The sequence below is a fragment of the Emydura macquarii genome, unplaced genomic scaffold (assembly GCF_026122565.2).
Source record: "Emydura macquarii macquarii isolate MOO-44397 ecotype Brisbane River unplaced genomic scaffold, CSIRO-AGI_Emac_v2 contig_3113, whole genome shotgun sequence".
Classification (NCBI taxonomy): Eukaryota; Metazoa; Chordata; order Testudines; family Chelidae; genus Emydura; species Emydura macquarii.
The window spans coordinates 6,718,134-6,737,123 of NW_027133250.1; the positions used below are offsets into that span (position 1 = coordinate 6,718,134).

Sequence of the window (18,990 nt, forward strand, 5' to 3'; positions counted from 1 at the left end):
TCAACGGCAGCAGGGCCGGCCCCAAAATCACTGGTCACCAGTTCAAACTCAAAACTCAGCCCAGGTTTAATGAAGGGGACTCTAGGTCCATTTCCCAGGGAGCCTGGAGCCCAGCTGGGCCATTGCGTCAAAGCCAAGGAAGCTGAGTAGTTTTGCCAGAGTTCTGGGGTTCGTTTGGATCCACATGTCCAAAGCAAAAGCTTAGGGAAGCAAAAGCACATGTCCAAAGCAAAAGCTTGAAGATGTTCCCACGAATCCCTACAGCACGGCCCAGTTCTCTGGGTGGCACCATGCCCAGATGGGCCTCTCTCTAAGGATATCCACTGATAGCTGCTCCGTCACAACCCCCCTCCGCGGCGTCCCGTTCTCCTGGGGCTCTTATTCCTTGACGCGGCCACATATCTTCCAGGAGCTGAAGAGCACGGACATGAAGTACCGCAACCGCGTGAGAAGCAGAATCAGTAACTTGAAGGATCCCAAGAACCCCAACCTGCGGAGGAACGTGTTGAACGGAGCCATCTCCCCCAGCCTCATTGCTAGGATGACGGCAGAGGTGGGTAACAGGGTGGGAGATGTGACGGAAGGGGGGACGCCATAGACGAATCGGGTGCAGGAGGGACCGTTTCCGTCCACGTCGAGGCGACGTCGCCTGATGGAAATCAGGCAGAGCTTAGCAGTCGGTGAGGAAGCGGCTGAACTAGGGGACTGCAGGCCAAGGGGCACTGGGCGTTCCTCAGGCGAGTAGTAAGAGCAGGTAGGCCAGAGCAGCACGTGTCTCATACAGCATTGCTGAGTCCGGCGGGGGCAGCTTGCCCAGAAGCGGAGGGAGTGTCTCGTGTCACTCAGCAGCATCCCCCGTGCAGATCGAGGACAGTTGAAGGGAGGGATGAGCTGGCCGAAGACTGTGTGCAGCACCCTCTGGAGCTCCGGCTGGAAATCCCACGGCCAATGGAGACAAGGCCGGGTGTCGTTGCCCAGCCCTCAGTGTGCACGCCGCAAATGCCAAGTGTAGTTTGCTTTCTGTGCCCAGGAGTGTCACGAGGCCGAGATAGCAGGAGTTGAGGGCTGCAAGATAAGGTTCAGGGGCCTGGGCAGAGCTGTGCGGGGAGCCCTTGGCTGCAGGTCTGTGGGCAGAGCTTGCAGCACTGGGCCGGTAGTGGGAGTGCATTGGGAAGGTGATGTGGGGCCCCAGGACTGGGCTAGCAGGGAATGCAGCCATGCCCCCTGGTCTCACACTTGCACAAGCCCTCAGCGAGGTGCTGTTCATGGTGGACTGTAAGAAGATCCCTCTCTGATTTCAGGTGCAAAGATGGTGGTTGGGCTTAGAGGGTCCGTGTGTGTGTTTGTGTGTGTGCTGGAGAGAAGCTGCTGAAGGGACTCCGGGAACCTGGGAGTAAGAAAATGGTTGGAGTAGAAATACCTGTCAGCCTCTCTAGCTCTGACCCCAGCTTTGCGACCCGTTGCAGGAAATGGCGAGCGATGAACTCAAGGAGCTGAGGAATGCCATGACCCTGGAAGCCATCCGGGAGCATCAGATGGCGAAGACCGGGGGCACCGCCACGGACCTCTTCCAGTGTGGCAAGTGCAAGAAGAAGAATTGCACTTACAACCAGGTGGGCACCTTGGGCGGGGGCTTCCAGCCCAGATCTATGGCCTTGAGGGGCCGTCTCTGTGCGTGCCCCTCCCACCTGCAGGGAAAGTTCCAGCCGCTCCAGGGTCAGTGCAAAGAATTTGCCTAGCCCCATCTGGCTTGCAGAAATTGCCAAGGGCCATCAGCGCACAGCCATGGCTGAGGGCTCTTAGCCACCTGGAAAGACAGCAAGGTCCTGCTTATCTGAATCCCCATTGCCAGACCTCCCTGTCTAACGGTCTCCGAGCTGGTCTCTTTCCCTATCGACTTCCGTGCCTTCGAGTCCTGCTTGTACAGACTCCTGATAGTCCAGACAAATTTGGGACCTTCCAACCAGGATTCTACTTTACTGTGATTCAGGTCGATGATGAGTCAAGTACCTGCACCCTTAGGAGGATTAGCCCAGAGATCAGCAGAAGACCAGAGGCTTCCTGTCAGACCATGCCCCCTCAACCCCGGGACTGCATCTGTTTCCTTGGGGGAGGTGGGTCCTGGAGATCTGGAGGTTCAACTCGCTTTGCAGTACCGCCCCAAAGCGCAGGTCCTTCTCCCGTTCTCTTGAGCCAGCAAAGCTGGGTTGGACCTTAGGGGAGGATCCCACTTTTCTGTGGGATCTCCACTACTTCCGGCTTCTGGTTGGGGCCCAGACACAGTGAGGAGCAGAGGCAGCATGTGCAGAACGATCAGAAATAACCGGGGGGGGAGAAAGAAGATAACGGAACTTTTCAAATATGGGAGCAGGTTTGTGGTTCTGTCAGGGATTGAGTTTTGGGGAAGGTCTGGGGCGGTTCTCATTGCATCTGCAAGGATTCCCTCTTTCCCATCCCCAGTGTCCATTTGCACCTAGCCTAGAAGGAATCAAAGTAGACGCTTGCATGCTCCCTGCTGAGTCTGCGTGGCTGGTTTTCTCCATAGGTCCAGACGCGTAGTGCCGATGAACCCATGACAACGTTTGTGCTGTGTAACGAGTGCGGGAACCGCTGGAAGGTCTGTATCCTTGCTATCCCTCGAGGGGGAGACAGAGCATGGTGTCCATTTCACCCACACCCACCACGGCGCTCTAGAACGGAGTGTTCCCATCTCTGACCCATGTATCTTGTGCTCTAGAACACAGCACCTGCCTCTCTGGTTCCATGCTCTAGAACATTATATCCACATATCCTCCCCCCTGGCCATGTGCTCTAGAACACAGCACCTACTTCTCTGGTTCTGTGCTCTAGAATGCCACATCCACTTCTCTCCAGGTATAAGGTGCTCTAGAACACAGCACCCACTTCCCCTGCCTGTGTCTTGTGTGCTCTAGAACTCAATCCCCATTTTTCATCTCCCCCCGCCCCCACCTAAACTACACCCGCAAGGGTCCCCCTGGATCTCTAAATGTCTCTCTGCACCCTCCATTAACGTGAGCCCGCTCCTGAACTGACCCTGGTCTCTTCAGTGGCTTTGGTGCTAGAAGCTTAGATCGCTGCCTGTGGCCCCAGTGGCAGAGGAGTCGCTCACTTGTTCCCCCCGGTGTGGGTTTACTTGTCTTTCAGTTCTGCTGAGGCCGCCGGTGTTTGCATCCAGACCGTCAGAGGAGACAATGCAGCCTGACGGCGAAGGAGAAAGGAAGAATCTCTGACCATCCAAATTTGAAACGGGGGGAGGGGGAACAGAAGAAGGGGGGGAAGAGAAATAACCCCGTTGAGAAACCAGCTGAAAGTCCTTTCCTCTTTCATCAGACTTGGCTCCCTAGAGGATTCATTCGCTGGCTAGAGGGAGGGATTGTTTGGCAAAAGCCTGGCGTTAGGGGTGTCCGAGCCTCCAGCCCAGAAGGTGCAATGCCGGGGCGCCAGCCACTAGGAGGATCCTCTTTTGTGATGTAGATCTCTCGACTGGAGTTATCATTGGAACCCTAAACTGGAAGAACCGACTAGGTCGGTCTAGCCCGTCTCCCTGAAGGAAGCAGCATGGGCCTGGAGCATGATGGAGCCGAGGGCAAATCTGTGTTGTTCTTTGAGCTCCCAGGAAGCAGCGTAGCAGCAGCCGCGCTGCAGAAGTGCCCAGGCCCGTGGTGCGTGCCCTTCCCCTCCATTGCCCGGCTTAAGCTGAACCCTGTTCGTTTTTATGAGCTGGGCCATCCCTGAATCTCAACTGCCAGCGTCCGTCCACGTGGGGATCGTGAATCAACCCGTTAAGCCCGGGAGCTCTGCTAAGAAAATGAGGCTTTCCAAATCCCAGGCAATGCTTGGTTTCAGAGGCTTCCTACCTTCCCCTGCTCCGGGGAATCCACAGTCAGGTTTGTCTCAAACTGTCATTGGTGGATGGGGGGACTCCCATCTCCCCCCCATGCCCACTCCAATCAGGAAGGCAAGCTAAGCACCACGCTCCAGGGCTGTCAGTCCTCGCACACGCCATGGGGGGCACTGAAAGCCGATTGCCGTCTGCCCTTGAAAGCACCCCTGAGATGCTCAAGCTCCGTGCATTTAACTGGTTGAGTCCTTCTGCTGGTTGACCCCTAGGTCTCCGGGCTGCGATGACGCACGGCTGGTGTGTGCTGGGTTCCAGCCTTTGTGTTTGTGTGTCTCACGGACTTATTAGTGCTGTGCTTATGGGGCCCAGCTGCTGGGAGAGCGGGGCTCAGAACGGACGGCGTTTCAGCTCCCGGACGGTGGACGTGCCCTGAGAACAGACAAGCTCTCCCCTTATTTCAGCCCCATTACAAAGGGCTCCTTGGGGCAACAAGCGACACAGGTGCAAATGCCACGCTCCCCCTCCCCGGATCCTCTAGGCACAGCCCTATCTGCTGCTCTCCGGCTCCCCTGGGCAGTTCTCCATATAGGATCCGCTAGGTATGTACACCCTGTATAGTTAGCACTCAGCTCCCCTTGTCTTCACTGGCCTCCAGGGCTGCGGTGTGGTGTATGGAGGAGGGAGATTGTTATGGGGTTGAATGTGTCTGGGAATCCGGCTGCAGTAACATGCTAGAGGAAGCAGCAGAACAGCAGGAGCCTGTATCGTCCTGCAGGGAGCCGCTGCTCTTTACGTGTGGATATTTTCCCTGCGTGGGGTCATAACACACTCTCTGCTCTGCTGCACAAAACTCCCCTCGCAAAACCAGCTAAGTAATGGGCTGGATTGTCAAAGGAGGGAGACCATTTCGGTGATACAGCGCTGGAGTATTCATCCTCTCTGTCTCCCCAGGGAGGAATTTCCTGCCTTTCAGTGTGAAGTCCATTGAATGGCACTGAGCTCCTGTTTTAAAACCAACGACCCGCCTTTCCTGCATGAGAAGGTTGGATCTGAAGGCTCTGGGGCTGGGGGTGCAAAGTTAGGGCTTTACCTGTCCCCATTAGCGTCTTTTTCCCACGGGTGACTTATTTTTTGCGAACTGGATATTACACAAAAACGCAACCCTGATTCCTTGCTAGAATTGATCCTGGAACCTGATTTCAACCCCTAGCACGACCTCCCTCCGCCGGCAAGTTCAGTTACTTTGTTGTAAATAATTGTGCCCTTTCTTTGTGGCTGTCTCTGTGTATCCTGATTTCAGCTGGGCGTGGGCATGGAAAACTCCACGCGAGGGAGGCTGTTCTTAACGGTATGCCTGACCCGACTGGAGAGGGAAGCACGTGGGGGCCGCTGTGATTCAGCACCACTTCCTAGCTTCAAACTTGGGGGCTTAATCACTCTGAGCTGGGGAGACTTTTGAGCTTCATCTAGTGAGGCTGGAAATCTGGCCCTGGAGATGCCTGGGACCCATGCTCACAGGCTGACGGTGCAGTTAGAAGGGGTAGGGGAGGGGCAGAGCTCCTGCCACCTCAATTCTGCTGTTCAACCCACGTCAGACTCAGGGTGCAGGATGTGTTGGGTACCTGCCTGCTCTCATCCTTCTGTCTCCATCAGTTGGGTTCCTATGGCGCTAGTCCCCTGCTGTATGCAGTGTGTGGCCTACCCAGCTTTTTCTCTCCTCGACAGAACGTGTCCCTGCTCCCCACAAAACAGGGAGGGTGAAAAGGGGGGGGGGAAGTTCCAGCTAGAGCAATAAAGGCGTAAAAAGTGTTGGCTGGCTATCTTTGCTTTCTGACTCCCACGTGCTGGGGACTTAGCCATTTTTCTTGTGATATTATCCCACTCTAGTGCCTTTCTGCCCGAATCCCTTCACCAACTATATATGGACAGTGCTGCAGACATGCAGCCACCTGTGGGGTGGAGGGTAGCAGCCAAGTGTCACGTAGCTTTGCAGCAGGGGTAATTTAGGCCAAGATCTCCAGAGCAAAAATCTACTGTACTGCACAGTGCCCTGGGATCTTTAATGTTCACGCAGAGCAAATAGGCCCTAGGTTTGCATTTTCAACTAGTGATTGTAGTTGCCTCTCTTTATGGTGTCTCCTACGGGGCACCCGATTTTCAGAGGTGGATGCTCAGTGCTTTCAGAAGATGGGAGGTCCTTGAAGAGTCCTCAAGCTGGGCACCCCAAAAACAGAGGCACCCACAACCACTAGCAATTTCTCACAATTTGGACCTTCATCTCTATTAAGGAGGCTGTGGTTCCTAATGGATAGAGCACTGGACGGGGACTAAGGGGACCCGCACTCTATTCCTGGATCTGCCACTGGCCTGCTGGGTGACCTTGGGAAGTCATGTCCCTGCTCTGTGCCTCAGTTTCCCCACTGGTAAAATAGGGATAATGCTACTGACCTTTTGTAAAGTGCTTTGAGATCTACTGATGGGAAGAGCTGGGTCTTACTAGTGTTAAAGTCTCATCTAGCAGAGACATCACCTCACCCAAAGCACGTATCTAGCAGGATCCTTGAGACACCAGTGGAATTATGCTGATAAGTGAAAGAGGAATCAGTCGTCTTTACTAAATTGGTGGAATGAACGTGCCAATCCATGGAAGCAGCATGGTCCCATAGCTAGGGCAGTGGGGTGGGACTTGGCAAACCTGGGTTCTAGTTCTGGCTCTGCTGTGCCATCTTGAGCAAGTCACTTCCCTGCTCTGTGCCTCAGTTTCCCCCGTCTTCCAAAGCAAGGATGATGGTACTGCTCTTCCTCTGTCAAGCCCTGGGCGATCTATAGATAAATGAGACATCGTTATTAATATCAGCTGTGATGGGGGCTTCTGTGATGGGAATGCCTCTCCCGAGGGAAAAAGATGAGTCACTAACTCATATCATATAAAGCTCCCCTTTATAGACTGCTAGATTTATTTATAAATACATATATACACACACACAGAGATTGTGTGGACACAGTCACTGTCCCGTCTGGTAACCAGGGCCGAGGCATTTAGAAGTTACGGTCTCTTAGAAAGAGGTAGATAGGACTGGTCACAAATCATAAAACAGGAGTGGTCCTATCCTGCAGGGGAAACAACCTTGGCTGAACTTGTAAAGCCAATGAGAGGAGCTGTTAAAATAGCCAACATTTTCAAGTGAGATTTTTCTGGGAGGAAGCTCCATTTTGGGATACCTAATGCAAGATGCCTCTGAGATGACTTTCTGGGTGCATGTAACTCCCATTAGATTTACAGGAGCTCACTGCCTCTGAAAATCATGCCTAAGGTGGCTAAAGGCGGCAGCCAAAACGAATAGCCGCCGTTGCATATGTGTCATAATACTATAGCTAGTGGCTAGTAACGTGTAATATGTACCAGCCGGCACATTGCCAGTCATTTTTTTTAATTAATCCCCTGTGGGGTTTGGGTTTTTTTTTTTTTTGCATTCACTGGACAGAATTCATTTTTTCCAGCCCCCAACTGATAAATAAAGTTTTCTCCAAACATAGTCTCTTCTTTAGTGACTACCTGGAGCCAGACCTGCGAGCTGCTTGCAGCAAAACACCATCGGCTAGGCATATTTGAAATGCACCAGCCAGCTGGGACTAGCTCCAGTACTAAATGATTAGCTGAGCTCTGTTGACTTGGATTAGAGAAGTGGGGAAAATGTCCAGTTAAGAGACTTAACAAAACTCTTAGAAATTCTGAAACACAATTCATTTTTGGTGGGGAATTTTTTATTGTCCCTAAAACAAAAACAAGCGCTGAAAGATTCAGTATCCTAAAATCCCCCACATCTCTAGAAGGGTCCTCCTTCTAGAACCCATCAGAGCTCAGATATCATCTCTGTTCTAGAAGCCCAGGCTCGTGTGCAAGCCCAGTAGTAGAACCCCTAGATCAGACCCACGCCAGAATCTACTCCAGCTTTGCGACCATCCACGTTCTAGAATCGTGATCCAGGCTCCAGATACCATTTGTGCTCTAGAATCACCTCTGCTCAGACCCCATCCAAATTCTAGGACAAGCAATGCTCTGAAAAGCTCCGAATTCTAGGATCCCATCTACAGGCCCTAGTGAAATCCTCCTGAAACTCAGCGTGAGTCACATCGGGGTTGGTTCAGAGAGACTAGAATAGGTTCTAGAGCAGTCCACCAAAACACCAGTGGCTTCATCCGTGGAGAGAGAGAGAACTGAGGCTCTGTCCCATCTCCCTCAGTGCCTTGATCAGCTGGCAGAAAGCTGATGGAGCTGGCAGTATCCTGAGCTGCATGTGCCTGCAGAGGGGCTTTGCTATGTGTCACAATCCAGTGTGGACAGCCTCTGCTCCAGCGACTTGTACAGGGGGGAGCTCAGGAACCTGGGGTAGGAGTCTCTGTGCATGAGGGCGTAGACTTGCGCCTGGGCCTCGTTGAACATGTGAGCGCTGGGCCTCGCCAGGGAACGGTTGATTGTCTCACGCACGGCAGCATCGATGCTGACCTGAAGAGGGAAACGAACAAAGCTCCTGAACCACGCTGCTGGGATGCTCTGGCTTTCCGGCTCCTAGCCAAGAGCCCTTTGGAGAGACGCTCGGGCATCGGCGCAGGTGGTTCCAAAGTTCCTTGAGCTGCTGTGACCCAGCAGACAACTGTCATGGTCCCCCGGCCTGGCAGCTAACTCCGACCTGCCCATTGCAAATAAAGTAGGGGCCAGCTCTATAGCCAGGGGCGACTGCTGCAGGGAAGCTCACATGGCTGACGGCGGAGGACCGCTTGCTTTGGGGATGGTCCCATTGCTGGGCCGTCGACTGCATTGCTGTAAGGAGGAGACACTCTATGTTGCTCTCCCCCAATATTCAGGACAGTGTCCTGTTTTTAAGGCTGCGTTTCTCTGGCTGTTGCATTACGTGGCGAGGTGACAACAATGGGAGGGCATCAGCTGGGAGAAATATCCCCTGCAGACCTACCTCCTTTGGGGACAGGATGGAGATGTAATCCAGGTAGATCTTCTTGGCTTTCTCGCAGACCTGCTCTTGAATCTGCTCCCTCTTGAGCTCCTCGCAGGCGAGCCAGAAGGCCATGTTCTCGTCGCTGTGTTCCGTCCGCAGGAAGTCCATGAAGACGCTCCGGCCAGCCGGGCTCGCCAGCACGTGATCAAACGAGCGCTTCCAGGAAGACGCTTCTCCCAACGTGAGCCTGGGAGATGAGAGAGAAAGAGAGACGTGGCTTTCACATCCAGTGCCCAACTTCTAGATGGAGTCCTGGTGATTGCACCACACGTTCCCCTTTCAGCACCCACCGCTCCATCCCCTGCCCACCATCCGTTCCTAATACATCTCTTTCTGTGCAGGACCTGCCCCGACTCCCTTTGGAACCTGTCCCAGCCACCTGCCAAGTTTTGCTCAGTGGCACACAGCGTGCCGATCCCAACGCCGGGGCAGATGGAGCTGACCGTGTGGTACTCCCTTGCCCTGCTGCCCTGGATTGCATGCCAGGAATTTCCCCATCTCCTTCATGTGGCAGAGCCAGAACCAAGGAGGTACATGGGACAGCGCTACTGGGAGATGAGCTTGACCTCAACATTTGGCTCCAGATCTGAATGTTCCCTACATCCCAACTGTTCTGACCCAGGGGATTGGGTCAGACCCAACCCTGGTGACTTTTGTGCCAGCTTTTGACCGTGATCTGAGGCCCGTCCTTTTGGGGCGAGCATGCTGCATTCTGGGAGGCGTTCAAACACACCTTTCCTCGAGGGGCGGAGGAATCTCCAGCTGGGAGACACTGGATGTCTTGTGCCCGAATCCATCTCTTCGTCTCCTTCTCTTCGTCCGATTCCTGAAACAGATGCACACGGAATTTGCGGTGGAGAGCGGAGGGGACGTTTTATCTGTGTGAACAAGGAGGATCCAAGCCCTAAACATGGTTCCTGGGTGGAGCAGGAAACAGGCAGATTTCTATGGGGTAATGTAACAAAACTGTGGGAATCTCTATTGCTAAGGGAAGCAATGTGGCTTGGGGGTCAGCGTACTGGAGGGGGATGCAGGAAACCTGGGTTCTAGTCTTCTCTTGGCTGGTTTACCTTGGGCAAGTCATTTCTCTGTTCCATGCCTCAGTTTCCCTATCTGTGGAATGGGGTTAATTGGTAAAACACCTTGAGATCTACTGATGAAAAGCCCTATATAAGAGATAGGTGTTATTATCAGAGAAGAGGCAGCTAGATAACTGCTCCATTTATTTTCTACATCCCTCTTTTCCCTGGTGTATCTGCTCAGCCACACTGAGCAAAAGCCCCCTTTGTTTAATAACAATAATGTCTTCCCTCGCAAGCTCTTTGTGACGGGGACGGTCTTCTCATTCTATGCGCATTGGGGCCCTGATCCCTGACTGGGGCTTCTAGACCCTAGTGCGTTACAGATGACCGCAAAATGACTCAACTTCCTGGAGGGCTTTATGCCTTGAACCTTGTTGATAGGAACGCTGTAGCTTGGCTTGAGCAGATTGCATACGACAAATAAATAAATCACAAATAAAAAATACCAGACATGGCAGTAGTCCCTCTGATTTCAATTGCTTTGATTGGTTCTTAGATTCTAAGGCCAGCAGGGACGTTGTGATCATGTAGTCTGATCTCCTGTAAAACACAGGCCGGAGACCTGCCCCCAAATAATTCCTAGAACAGAACTTTTAGAAAAACATCCAACCTTGATTGAAAAATGGTCAGTGATGAAAAATCTACTATGTCCCTTGGTAAATTTTTCCAGTGGTTAATGACTCTCACGGTTAAAAACATACACCTTCTTTCCAGTCAGAATTTATCTAGCTTCAACTTCTGGCTACTGAATCATGTTAAATTTCTTTGCTAGATTGAAGAGCCCATTATCAAATATTTGTTCCTTATGTAGATACTTATCAGCTATAACCAAGTCACCCTTTAACCTTCTCTTTGTTAAGCTAAATCGGCTGAGCTCCTTGAGTCTATTACTATAAGGCATGTTTTCCCATCCTTTAATCATTCTTGTGGCTCTTCTTTGAATCCTCCACTGTATCAACGTACTTCTTGAATTGTGGGCACCAGAACCAGACACAGGATTCCAGCAGCGATCACACCAGTGCCAAATACAGAGGTAAAATAACCTCTCTGCTCCTATTCGAGATTCCTGTTTATGCTTCCCAGGATTGCATTCGCTCTTTGGGCCACAGCATCGCACTGGGAGCTCGCGTTCAGCCGTGTAGCGAGGGGGGCGTGGCCTCCCAAAGAGACTGATGGGAAGGAACCGCCATTCACCCCTGGTGGGTGGAGTCAGGAAAGCCACACCCACCCCACCAGAAGCAGAGGGGCGGGACGGTAAGTTTAGAAGGTGGGCCCTGCAGCTCAGCTGGGGGGGAGCTGCTGAAGGAGACAGATGCTTTTTGCCCGCTGCTGAGCCCTGCGCTCGAGAGTGAGCCCTGCAGCGCTGAGGACTCGGAAGAGCTGCTGGGTCTGCTGACCGACAAGGGCAGAGAGGAGCTGCTGGGACTGCAACTGGCCATGTACCCTGGGGAGATGGAGGAACCCCAAGAGATAGAGGTACACTGCAATGGGGGAGTAGGAAGTATGGGAAGCCCAGGGACACCAGACGGCAGTCCGGTTGTGTTACCAGAACTCTGGTCAGCGTGTTTTGGTGGGATCCCCGCTGACCCCGTGGCAGAGCCCTCTGCCATTATCAGGGCCCTGGGTTGGGACCCAGTGGAGTAGGGTGGGCCTGGGTCTCCCTGCCTTAGGGCCAGAGTCTCCCTTAGGCAGCTCACTGCTCTGCCCTGCCTAGAGGGCCAGGGCCTCATAGACTGCTCATTCCCCTATAAGCCTGCCTTTACAGATACGCAGTAGCAAGGGGGCGTGGCCCCCCATGGAGACTGACAGGGAGACAGCCATGGAGCCCTACAAGCTGATTATCCACCACCCCTTCCAACTCTTTCTCAGAGTCACTGCTTCCCAGGATGGAGTCCCCCTGTTGTAAGAACGGCCTGTATTCTTTGTTTACAGATTTACACTTAGCCATATTAAAACACAGGTTGTTTGCTTGTGCCCCCCTTGCCACGCGATCCAGCTGGCTCTGAATCAGTGAGCTGTCCTCTTCATCATTTACCACGCCCCCAGTTTTTGTGTCTTCTGCAAACTTTATCTGTGATGATTTTATGCTTTCTTCCAAGTCATCGATAAAGATGCTAAATAGCAAAGGGTCAAGAACTTATCTCTGCAGGATCCCACTGAAAACAGACCTGCCCGATGACATTCCCCATTTACAGGTATATTTTCAGACCTATCAATTAGCCAGTTTTTAATCCATTTAATGTGGGCTATGTTAATTTTATATTATTGTAGTTTTTTTAATCAAAATGCTGTGCTCTACCAAGACAAATGCTTTACAAAAGGCTATTATGGCAACACCATTATCTTTACAACCAAACTTGTCATCTTATTAAAAAAAGATATCAGGCAGGACCTATTTTCCATAAACCCACATTGATTTGCATTAATTACATTACCCTCCTTTAGTTCTTTATTAATCATGTCCTGTATCAGCTGCTCCTTTATCTTGTCTGGGATTGATGTCAGGCTGACAGGCCTATAATTACCTGGGTCATCCCATTAACCTTTTTTAAAAAAATTGGCACAATGTCAGCATTCTTAGTCTTCTGGCACTCCCCCACTGCTTAAAGACTTATTAAAATCAACATAAACAGTCCAGCAAACTCCTCAGCCAGCTCTTTTACAACTCTTGGATAGCAAGGTATCTGGACCTGCTGATTTAAAAATGTCTAACTTTAGTGGCTTATGTTTAACATCCTCCAGAAATACTCGTGGAAAGTGTCTTATCATCTCCATATGATGAATATGCATCATCCATTTTCCCTCCAAATACAGAACAGAAATATTTATTGAACACTTCTGCCTTTTCTACATTACTAGTGATAATTCTACCATTTCCATCTAGTAATGGGCCAGTACCATTGTCAGGATTCTTTTTGTTCCTACTATATTTTTAAACACTCCTTTTTTTTAACTTAACTCTGCTGGCTATAGAGGTCTCCTTGTGTCCTTTGGCTTCCCTTGTCAATTTTCTACAATTCCTAACTTCTGAGGTATATTCATTATCAACTTTGATATATATATTTTGCAGCTGCCTTCACTTCCCCTCTAAACCAAATAGATTTTTTAACCAGCATGGCCTTCTTCCTCAATCATGGGATTGAGGAATTGGGGGTATCTATTAAGGTGTTCTTAAACAATTCCCAAATATCTTTAACATTTTTCTGACTAAATTCTTCCTCACAGCTGATTTGACTCATAGTTGCTTATAGCTTTGTGAAATTGGTCCTATTAAAGCACCAAGTGTATATATTACTGGTCTGGACTTTATTCTGCTTGCACATTATACATGTGATCAAGTCATGATTCCTTGTACCTAAGCCACTTTAACTTTTAGTTCTGTGATCAGTCCCTCTTTACCCCTTAGGACAAGGTTGAATATAGAACTCCCCCAGGTTGGCTGCAACACTTTTTGATTTAAGAAGTTGTCATCTATAATGGTTAGAAATTCCAAGGATGTTTTAGTCCTGGCAGAATGAGGCCTCCAGCATATGTGACTCAGATAGAAGGCCCCCCCTAACCCTGCAGCGTTTTTTCCTATGCATTGTAGATAGGCGCATAAGGACGCAGTCCTCCTGTTCCCTACTGTGGTTTGGGGCGGGGGGGGGGGGACTGTAGCAGACACCAATTAGTACCCCATCTTATGCTTTATCTGTTATGACACTGATTTGTAAGCATTCAGAATCATTTGCTTTTGAGTTTTCAGTGACTTGGAAACCCTTCTGGACATGGAGGGGCCACTTTCCTTTTGTCTGCTTGCTCCTTCCTAAATTGGTGAGAAACACGGATTTTAACACTGCAACCAGGCTCCCTTTCCAGATTATAGCCACTGCAGTGAGAAATACAGACACCTCGGTGGCCGTGGACGACACCCACCCAGCATCCAGCGTGCCACACAAGAATGGGGCCCACAGCCGCCAGGACAAATTTCTGCTCTTCCCAACACAGACTGTGGGATCGTAGGTGTTGAGTAAAAACAGCCTGGGCCTTGGTTTTAAAGGTCTCATCTGACAGACCCACAGCGAGGTGAAACGCATGGACCTCCAGCTTATCTCAGAGCAGTCACCTGGAGCAGCTGCTGCAGCACCAGCAGAAGCAGCAGGGTTTGTGGCCGCGGTGGCAGCAGCTCTGCGGGTTCCAGGTCTCGGAGAGCCGCCTGCCTTTATCCGATGGGCTGGACTCCATTACCTTGAGTGGGGGAGAAAGCAAGACCCCCAGGGTCACCCCGCACGGCTCTTCCACGTTCTCCTAACTGACGCCCGCCGTGGCCCTGATGAAAAGCAATGGTGCAGAATGCTAAGGAGCCTGGAGGAGGAATCTAGAAGGGCAGCCTCGGAGGGTGACCTAGAAAAAGGGGCCTGCGCTGTGCAGGAGGTCAGACTAGATGATCATAATGGTCCCGGCTGACCTTATAGTCGGTGAGTCTGAAACGGCCATGGGGAAGAAAGCAGAGACTAGAGGATTACCCGAGCCAGTAGGAATGGAAGGAGCCGGCGCCGCACGTCATCCCTAACGCAGCAGAACAGGCGTCCCCCCCGGGTTCCCATGCAGAGTCCCTTTGGGGCTGGGTGCGCAGGGCACAGGCGCATGGAGCATTTTTAGATTGGTGGATCTAAGACTAGGGGCTCTCCCGCCAGCCTTTTCCCTCCACTCCCCTCTCCAAGCGTCGGGCCCTAGCGCGGAGGGGATGGGTGCAGAGTAACCGTGGCTGGGCCGTGTGGCTTCGCCCTAGGGTGCTCGCACCCGAAGTCCCACCCCACCCCCCCACAGGGCACAGCATTGCAACGCCCCAGCACTGCCGCAGGTGGGCGCTGTAGCCGCTCGGGGCCGCGGCAGAAGGGACACGGCAGAGCCCTTGCGCCGCGCGGGGAGGGAAGCTGCAGTGCCGCCTCTCTCCTGCAGGGGGCGCCGCCGTGTCCCGAAGTGCCCGCCCCGCGGCCCCGGCTGGGCAGCCCCAGCGCTGCAGGGGGGAGCGGGCGCCCCGGCTCCCAAGCTCCCCTCGACCCTTCGCGGGGATCAGCTCGGGCCGGGCAAGGCTGGGGGCAGCCGGCTGAGCCACTCCGCCGCTGGGCAGCGCCTCCCCGCTTGCAAAGCCCCGGGGCGGCACTCAGCCCCGCCCCCCGGTTCCCCCAGCCACGCTTCCCCCCGGTCCCCGGGCCCGCGCGGCGGGGCGAGCTGCAGGCACCTACCTGCCGCCAACGAGCCTGTTGCCGGGGCTGCCTGCGGAGAGCTCCCGGCTCCGGAGTGCGGCGGGGGCGCCCGGGGCTCTTTCCCCGCTCGGGCCGGCAGGGGGCGGCCTAATCCCGCTCTCGAGCTCAGCCCAGCCCGGGCAGCCCACAGAGCCGGCAGCTGGTTTGCGGCTCCCTGCGCCGCGATGGGGGGGGGGGGGGGGAGAGGCCTCTGCACCCGCCTGCAACCCCCCCACGCTTCCCCACCATCAACCCCTTCCGCCCAGACAGGGGGAAAGGGAGCAGAGGCTGGCGCGGTTGGTATGACTGGCTGGGTTGCTTTCCACTAGCAGCCTGCCTGTCTCTCTGCTGTGGTCCCCGTGCACCTAGCCGTATACTCTGCTAGCTAGCTGGCTATCCATCCATCCATCCATCCATCCCCGGTGCACACAGCGCGCTGGCTAGCTATCCCCGGTGCATACCCATCCGTCTGTGCCCAGCCCACAAATCTATCTCTCTAGCCATCCATTTCCATGCACACCCAGCTAGCTAGCTAGCTGTCTGTCTGTCTGGCTGTCTGTATATTCATTCATTCCCAGGTCACACAGCTAGCTAGTTATCCCCATGCACACCCATCTGTCTATCCATTCATTCATTCATTCCCATGCACACACAGCTAGCTAGCTATCCCCATGCACACCCAGCTAGCTAGTTATCCCCATGCACACCCATCTATCTATCTATTCATTCATTCCCAGGTCACACATCTAGCTAGCTATCCACTTGCACACACAGCTAGCTAGCTGTTCCCATGCACACCCAGCTAGCTAGCCCCACCTACACCCCTTATCTAATCTCTCTATCTGTGTGTTTCCATCCGTCCCGTCTTTCCGCTGTATTGTTGGTATTACAGTAGGATCCTTGTTGTACAAACTAGCTGGGGACTGAAGAGTTCATACAATCAAAAAGTGCATAAAATGGAACGTCTTAAAACTTACACTAGGTGCGATGCCTACTCTGCAGTCTGGGGCACCCGGTCGCTTTCTTCTTGTCCTTCGAACTGCTGCAAAGCATTTTCCAGTGCACTGGTGGGTTTGGAAGGGGAAGGGATGTCGACATTTTCTTCATCAGCATGGCTTTTGTTATGTGATTTTCCTCCGCCGCCCCGATCAGGAAAAACGGATTGTGTACCTGGTTGTAGGTAAAATTGGTGTGCCTAAAATCAAGGTTCTACTGTATTTATTATGCATGTTGCATAGAAACCCCAGCCATGGACCAGGACCCCACTGTGCTAGGTGCTGTACAGACACAGAACTGTTTCTTCCGCCTGTCACTTATTTCTGCAACTATCCCTCCCAGTGGTGCCAGCCCTAAACATTACTAAATCATGAGTCAGGCACCCCCCAAACACATGAGATTGGCTTTAAAATGATGTGACTTTTTACATAATTGTTGGGGGTTTTTTTTTTTTGCTTTGCTTTGCCTTCTGATTTGTGAGCATTTCCCAGCTATTATTTGCAACCACAATGGCTAGAAACTTGCTTTTTAAAATAAAAAAAACCTGAGAAATCAGAGCACTCCAGGAGCTGGGGCTTTAAGGAAAACTTCATATATTGCAAGAGTTGGCTGTGGTCAAGGGGTTAACTGGGTTACTCAGCGTATTATGGGTTGGAGACATTCTCCACCCTTCCCTTTCTTCCTGTTTAGTTAGTGCGTGTTTCCCCCCACGCTTTGTGGTGTCAAATAAGGCAGCGGATTCTCAGTGTCAGTCGGCAGTACCATAAGTAGTGTGTTTCTTGTGCACTGAGTGGTCCCTTTACAAAAACTCCTATCTTCCTTGCTGCATTCTTGCCCTGTTGTTTAGTGTTGGCTGTCTCCTACTCTCTCTTAGGTACTTATCCATTCCCCATCACTGCAGTATCTGAGAGCCCACAGTCTTTAATGTATTCACCCACAATCCGTCCCTCCTAAGCTCCACAGTGCTGAACAATGATAACACCCTCTTTGTCACCCCAGCTCTTGCATCGAGCAAAGCACCATGTGCCGTATGGCCCCACATGTAAGTAATGATCAATAATAATCCTTCCCCAGCATGGCCTGTTAATTGATTCATCTGTCTCCTTCAGACTGATTATCTGTCTGCCTTCAGCCACCTCGCATTAACTGGCAATCAATTAGCTCAAAACGCTAGTGCTAGGTGAACCCTGAGACAGGGCAGGCACCATCTGTAACATGCCACAGGTAACAACCCACTGCAGGCCTGGTGTTTATACAGAAGTCAGAGGGACTGGGAATGAAGGAGCCGAGTTGGGGAGGGAGAATAGGGCTAAGGAATATGTTGTTATTTATTATGTGTATCGTGGTAGCACCTCGTAGCCCCATGTGTTAGGTGCTGGACAAACCCAGGACAAAAAGATGGTCCCTGCCCCAAAGATCTTACAATCTACGTAAGAGCTATGGAAACAATTTCTGGGCTGGCTGTATCAAGCCCCTTCTGGGGTCAGCCGAGCGTTCCCATCCCCAGTACAGAGCCCAGGCTGCCCGTTAGCAGAGAAACCAAGTTTTTCAAAACCTCAGTCACCGTTGGGGGAGGGGAGGGAGCCATTGAGCCAGCTTCCTTCTTGGTGTAACTACACTGGCTGCAGCAGGGCTGGGCCAAGGAGGTGTTTGAGCATTGGTGTCGATTACCAATGGGTAATACCCTGGGGTGTCGATTACCGATCAGGAGGGCTGGGAGCTCCAGCAAGTCCTGTGACCCCCCAGAGGGTAGTTTGGACGATTCAGAACCTGAATGCTGGGCGGTTTTGCAAGGGCTGCCCTGAGCTGGGACTCTGAGCTCCTAGCTCTATGCTGGGAACTGGGCCCATTGGGCCCAGAATGGGCATGCTAGAGACACCAGCTGAACTCCCCACGCTGCTCTCCCGCCCTCTGTTACTCTGCCGCTCTGTCTCCTGGGTGTCCCCTTCTGTCATCTCTCTATCCTGCTCCTTCTCTTGCTTTTTCTTCCTTTAATTTTCTTTCTCCCATTCACTCTTTTTCATCCCGCTTTTCGTCCTCTCTTGGTTCCCGATGTTATTTCCCCTGACTCATCTCCTCGACCCTGTTCCCCCCACCCCCACCCTGGCAGGATATAGCTAATGGTCACTGAGTGTGGTGGGACATGCTCAAATCCATCAGGCCTGGGGCGGGGGAGGAAGCAGAACAAGGCCCCCAGTTGCATCTGGTTGCATTTAATCTGTTTACCAAGAACTCCTCTGAGGCTGAACCACCTGACCCCTCCTGATCACCCTCTCCAGCTGGCTTCAAAGCTCGACCTAGTGGGAGCCCTGGCTCGGGATCTGAGCCTCCAAGCCCTCGCTGCTCTGCAGTGATTGCTTCCTGCGGCATCCTGGGGGTGGAATCCTGGCTCCACTGACGTCAGGAGCAAAACTCCCATTTGCTTCAACGGAGCCAGGTGCCTGGGGCTAGTGGGAGAGATCAGCTGAGCGGGCGGAGGAGGACGGGGTGGAATGGGCTCAGTCCAGGTCAGCCTTCCTGTGCTGGGAAGTGGGTTGTGGCCCAAGATGCCCATGGCTCCTGCTCTGCTGGTGATCTGGATGGGGTGATGTGGATGGGGCGAGGCCAAAGTGACCATCCCCCGGGCCTCTTCTGTGTGAGGCGCTACTCTGGAGTTCCCCACTTCAATGTAAAAGCGAAGGGGAAGAGCCGGCTGTGCAAAGACACCCTGCCCTCACCCCACGCAGGGGTGAATTGAGCCCAGTTATGCAGAGAGACAGATGCAGCGGCTGCTGCTTGGGGATGGGCACAGCCATAGAAATCAGAGG

General features: G+C 52.5%; 2 protein-coding genes across 3 annotated transcripts in view; one reads left to right on the forward strand and one right to left on the reverse strand.

Annotated features, from left to right (window-relative positions):
• The window catches only part of TCEA3 (transcription elongation factor A3), a 28,922-nt gene extending 23,251 nt beyond the window's left edge, over nt 1-5,671 (forward strand). For both annotated transcript variants that reach the window (XM_067530715.1, XM_067530716.1), the window contains 4 exons: nt 398-553; nt 1,467-1,613; nt 2,546-2,617; nt 3,166-5,671. In XM_067530715.1, coding sequence (XP_067386816.1) covers nt 398-553; nt 1,467-1,613; nt 2,546-2,617; nt 3,166-3,174 — 384 coding nt within the window. In that variant the 3' untranslated portion in view covers nt 3,175-5,671. The remainder of the gene's footprint in view (nt 1-397; nt 554-1,466; nt 1,614-2,545; nt 2,618-3,165) is intronic.
• A 1,858-nt stretch (nt 5,672-7,529) lies between these two features.
• On the reverse strand, nt 7,530-9,961 carry LOC137141728 (regulator of G-protein signaling 19-like). The gene is made up of 4 exons (XM_067530785.1): nt 9,948-9,961; nt 9,611-9,703; nt 8,836-9,064; nt 7,530-8,369 (listed from the first exon to the last, which is right to left on the reverse strand). The coding sequence occupies exons 1-4, from the start codon at nt 9,959-9,961 to the stop codon at nt 8,181-8,183; spliced, it is 525 nt and encodes a 174-aa protein (XP_067386886.1). The 3' UTR covers nt 7,530-8,180.
• Nucleotides 9,962-18,990: the final 9,029 nt, after the last annotated feature.